The following is a 5,622-nucleotide window of genomic DNA, read 5'->3' as shown; positions in this document are numbered from 1 at the left end:
GTAAAGATGAATGGGAAACAACTACTATAACAGGGATATCATACCCAATGTGTGCATTTGTTTGTGTTATATGCAATAAATGAAGAGAACAGCAATAACCTTCAACCTGTATGCTCTCATAACTTACCATTTGAACCACTGAGACACTGAGTAGACAATAGTTACTCAAGCAGGATTAAAGACCTCAGATTCACGGTCGTTCCAGACATCAGAATTCGGTGCAGAATATATCATTTTGAGCCCCATATTTACTTGGCTCTCAGATGGAAAAGTCAACAGAAAGTCTCTCAATATGAGACCCAGAGAGACCTGTCATGGATATTTCATTGGCAGAACATAGTTGTTTTCTTAAATTCTTTATTGTTCAATTAATCCAAAGACAATGGCTATTAATCTGAAGTGTAACAAACCGCAGCAAAAACAAAGACCCTTCATTCACACAATATTCGAATAGATCACCCCCTGTAACACATATCTCAAAAATATACACACTGTATACTGTAAACGTACAGCTGAAAACAGCATATCATAAGACATGAAAAATAGCACTTCATCAGATAATATGGTGCTATATCGTATGTAACGTCACCTAATATGTGTGCATGTCAGTAACTGAAAGTACAATTGAGGCATTATTAGTGCACAGATAGGAATGGGATAAGACAGACTGAAAGCGGTAGAATTGTGTTGATGATGCTTAGTACAATTGGAATAATGTGGATAAACGTGGGCTTCAACAAAAGCATGCTTTCACAGTATAACGATACAGCTGATGGTAAAAGCTGTGAAGGGAGAAACCAGTGTATCACTGAGTGGAATTTTAAAAAATGTCAAAAATAACATTTAACTCTCAGATTTTGTCCATCAACCATTGTGCTGTTCTACCAATAGAAAGCCTCCATGATCTGTAGTCCTGCATTTTGCACGCACGCACGCACACACCAAACACACACACACACACACCACATTACCCCACATCAGCTATGTCTTGCCTACATTGGACACCTAATCAACAGCCAACAGCCCTCGCGAGGGCTGAGCAGTCACTGTACTGCTTCAACATAGCGATCCCAGATCCACACACGGCCCGTCTGCACGTCCTCCTGTCAGTCACCATCTAAACCTAACCCTGTCAGTCATCATCTAACCCTAAACCTGTCAGTCACCATCTAACCTCAACCCTGTCAGTCATCATCCTCTTTGCCTATCTCTTCAGGTAGCGGTGTGCTGAAGTCCTGAAAACATGTTCTGAAGTAGCCAACCAGGGACTCAGACAGGTGCTGTTGGCTCTGCAGGGACAGGAAGTGGCCCTCGTCTGGGTAAAGCTGTCTCAAACAAAGGTCAAAGGTCAAACACAAGGTCATTGGGACTGTCATTCCTGTAGTGAAGTGTGGTTACTCGTTTATCAGTTAGAAGGAACAAGAAAGTCACTTAATGTTTTTCCTGAGTGGTGTTTGTGTGTGTGTGTGTGTTGCAAATATATTGGCTAGCAATCAAAATCACTTCAATAATCACATTATGTAATCACTCATTCAACATTTTCATTCAAATTTGTGGATCACGGCTCATACCTGCATTGTGTAGTTCGCTCCAATTTTGATCAAGTGCTTAATCAACTCCGCTGAATGTTGGAAATGAACATTTGCTGAGAAAAGAACAAAAAAACACCAATTGGTTTCGCAAATTGTCTTTGAAAACAACACAAGGCCAATCGCTGATTACGCCGTACTTAGGATCGTCTATTTTCCATTTCTGTTGGACGAAAGGGTAATTACCATCAGCTGTTCCGTGAATCAACAGAAAATCCGGTCCTTGGGGTCCTTTCATCATGTTTCCTTGCAGTCCTTTCATATTTGGAAGCACTCTAGAAACCTGAGAGAATAGACATGGGAGACAGTGTAACCTCAGGTTTTCTATTTTATTGAACCTTGATTTTGACCGGGAGTCATGCTGAGACCAAGGTCTCTTTCACAGATGAGCCCTGTATACACATCAATACACATCAATACACACATCAATGTTCCCATCGATATTCACATCAATATACACATCAATATACAGTATACACATCAATATACGCATCAATATACACATCAATAGTCACATCAATATACACTATACACATCAATATTCACACAGCAATATTCACATCAATATGCACTATACACATCAATATACACATAAATACACAAAAAGCTAAACAAAACCTCAGGTTTGAACAGAAAACAATATCTGAGGGAAAACCAACCACAGCAGTGAATAAAGAGTTTGTGAAAAGATTACGATATACAACTAGCCTAAATCAGACTGCTCACTTATTCCTTCACTTCACAATCAATGCTGAGCACAGTGTCCAGTCTGGTGGAGCCAGGCTACAATACAGGACTGGATCAAACCTGTCTAGCACCCCCAGGGGAACCAGTGTGTTGCTTCATTAACAGAACGTGTTCATGTCTTTTTCCATCTACCTCTCAGGACTGTATGAGTGATGCCCTGCTGTTTGTTTACGATCATTTTGACCTGCTTCTCTGAACTAGCATCATTTACATTTTAAATGGCTCGAACTGTGTGGCCCACATATTAACAACCCACTTTCGGGGGAACACTTTCACTGATTACACTGTAATCTCACACAGGAAGTTGTACGGCTTCACGAGTTATTATTCTGACTGATGAACAATACCTGGCCCATGAACACCAACACACACACACACACACACACACACACACACACACACACACCCTCATGTGAGTCTACTATCTAATCTCTCGCGTGCTTGAGATAGGTATTGCACAGATTCACCTGTACCTTTTTCCTCTAGTTCTCGCTGATATCAGCTTAACTCATCTGGTCGATGCGCTACAGTATATTGTGGTTATAATATCGAATAACTACTGTAATTCAATATTTTTCTCTCTCTACAGAACCGCTGCTCTTTTGAAACACGCTATCCCTTGACTTTTCTGATCTCTTCTCTAGGCCTTCTTTTGATTGGTGTAGGCATCGCTCCTCTTCGCTAGCATTCCAAACATATTTAACACAGTCTTAAGTAATTTTCATTCAGCAGTACATTTAGAACGGATCTTTACCTTGAGTAAGCAAACCCCAAAACAAGTGGGGGGGGGGGGGGATTTTTGTGGGGTTTTTTTCTAACTCCAATTCCATGATGTCAGTTCGCTTCTTTCATTGAGGGAAGATGTTTTTCACATAATATGGAACTTTAAATTGTTAACGTGGTTGAGAAGCTGAAATCAACCAACCCTTCTCTCATCCCTCTCTTTCTCTTCTCTCTCATCCCTACCGCCCCTCTTAGTGATGGTGGCCGCTGGCGTCAGTCGGTGATGATGAGTATGAGTGGGTTTGGGACTCGGCTGGCTGGTCAGTTGTGATGAGGTGATTGGTGGGCCAGGCTGGACGGCAGGGGGACAGGCTTCCGGGGCCTGAGAGTCCCCTGCAGCAGGTCCACACAGCGCCTGGGTACCGTGGATGTTCAAGGGACCAGATAGCTGCATTGGAGTATGTTTAACCTCCGACCAGCATGTGAGTGATGGAGATATGACATATTTCTGGTTTGCATACACATATTAGCAGATGTATTACGGGTGGTAGCAATATCTAACAATACACACAAACATAAAAGGTAAAGAGAATGCATATAAGAAAATAGAGAAATATTAGGTGAGCTAATGCTTGCGAGCACAGAGTATGTATATATTTATATATATATACTATCTATATATATATATATTATATACTAATATATATGGTTGAAGTCGTAGTTTACATACACCTTCAGCCAAATAATTTACAACTCAGTTTTCACAACACATCAGTCAGGCGAGTTGGTCTTGTCGCAAATGGTCTTCCAATGGACAATGATCCCATAGCAAATACTTTCCAAAGTTGTGGCAAAATGGCTTAGACAACAAAGTTAAGGTATTGGAAGTGGCCATCACAATCCTATAGAAATTTGTGGGCAAGAACTGAAAAAGCGTGTGTGAGCAAGGAGGCCAACAAACCTGAAATTAGTTGAGGAATGGGCCAGCATTCACCCCAACTTATTGTGAGATAGCTTGTGAAGGCTACACGAAACGTTTGACCCAAGTTAAACCAATTAAAAGGCAACGCTACCGAATACAATTGAAGTGTATGTAAACTTGACCGCATTGGGAATGGTGATGAAAGAATAAAAGCGAAATAAATAATTCTCTCTACTATTATTTCTGCACATTTCACATTCTTAAAATTAAAGTGGTGATCCTAACTGACCTAGAGACATGGAATTTTTAACTAGGATTAAATGTCAGGAATTAATGAAAATGAAGTTTAAATGTATTTTGCTTTAAGGTGTATGTAACTTCCGACTTTCACTGTATGTATATATTGTAATTATTTACATATGCATGGGATGCGTATAGACATTATGGACAGTAATATGGAAAGAATATAATATATGTACTATATATAAGATTACATATGATATATGATGCGATATACACTATTAGATGATATGCTACTATACAATGGCAATACATGAGATGTAATGTGATATACAGTGGCGATACGATGCCCTACAATATGATATAATAAATATCCATACAGTAGAGACAGGAATGTGATATGATACATAGGTGTAATTATGATACAATATTTTGCCCTTTCCATTGAAATCCATTGAAAATGTATGGCATGGTTGTAACACTCTTTAACTTCCCTGTCAGTCATCTGTGTTAAAGCCCCTCATGAAATGTCTGGGAAAAGAATCAGCGTCATTCGGTTTTGGGTTTGTTTTTTATTTACTTATTAACGATCCTTGATCGACACTTCCCATACATTGACCGCGCGCTGGACGAATCTTTACGGAAAGGCAAGTTTAACTGTTGTCTTTCAGTTGATCAACCATGCTTCAAACACTCAGGGTGTGTTCAACAAGGAAGGTGGTTTCTTTTCTTTCCAGGGATACGGTGCTTTACTCACCTTGATGCTTCTGAGGTCGCACAGCGCTGATTAAGTGTGCAGGCTGCTAATTCCCAGGTGATTGACTGGTAAACTTTACCGGTGAGTAATGTTTCCATGATCTTATCCTTTAGGTCAGTTTCCTTGACAGAATTAAAACCTAGTCCTGGATTGAAAAGCAAGCTGAATGCACAATCTCCATTGAAATAGCTTTTCAGTCTAGTTTAGGCTCAATCTGGATTGGGAAACCGGTGCTATGTGTTTTTGTGTGAGTACATTTTCCACAACAAACCTGACATGCAAATACTTAAATTTGATTATCAATGAATTGGAGTTGAAAGAACTGGAATACTTTTTTGAAACGTTGTGTACTTTCTACACGAAGCTTCAGCATTTTCAGAGCGATACTTTTGGCCTGACGTCACACAGACACGACAACAGATATCAAAGGTAAGTTGTTATTCACAGTCATTTGGTTGGTGTTATTGATCGGTTTTCTAATTTGTGGGTTTCTACAGTTTATCACACACAGCAAGATTGGAGAACAGTGGGGACTGTCACAACTGAAGGGTGTGTGTGCGGTGTGCGTGCGTGTGTGTGGTGTGTGTGTGTGTGTGTGTGTGTGTGTGTGTGTGTGTGTGTGGTGTGTGTGGTGTGCTGTGTGT

General features: G+C 40.2%; 1 protein-coding gene across 1 annotated transcript in view; it reads right to left on the bottom strand.

Annotated features, from left to right (window-relative positions):
* Positions 1-340: 340 nt before the first annotated feature.
* The window catches only part of LOC111953948 (inactive dipeptidyl peptidase 10), a 49,780-nt gene continuing 44,498 nt past the window's right edge, over positions 341-5,622 (bottom strand). The window contains exons 24-26 of the mRNA XM_023973434.2: positions 1,776-1,872; positions 1,572-1,645; positions 341-1,325 (exon numbers count right to left, since the gene is read on the bottom strand). Of these exons, the coding sequence (XP_023829202.1) occupies positions 1,185-1,325; positions 1,572-1,645; positions 1,776-1,872 (312 nt within the window). The 3' untranslated portion in view covers positions 341-1,184. The remainder of the gene's footprint in view (positions 1,326-1,571; positions 1,646-1,775; positions 1,873-5,622) is intronic.

This window comes from Salvelinus sp. IW2-2015, linkage group LG27, assembly GCF_002910315.2.
Source record: "Salvelinus sp. IW2-2015 linkage group LG27, ASM291031v2, whole genome shotgun sequence".
Taxonomy (NCBI): domain Eukaryota; kingdom Metazoa; phylum Chordata; class Actinopteri; order Salmoniformes; family Salmonidae; genus Salvelinus; species Salvelinus sp. IW2-2015.
The sequence above is the reverse complement of the archived record's forward strand: the minus strand, read 5'-3'. Positions and strand labels throughout refer to the sequence as shown.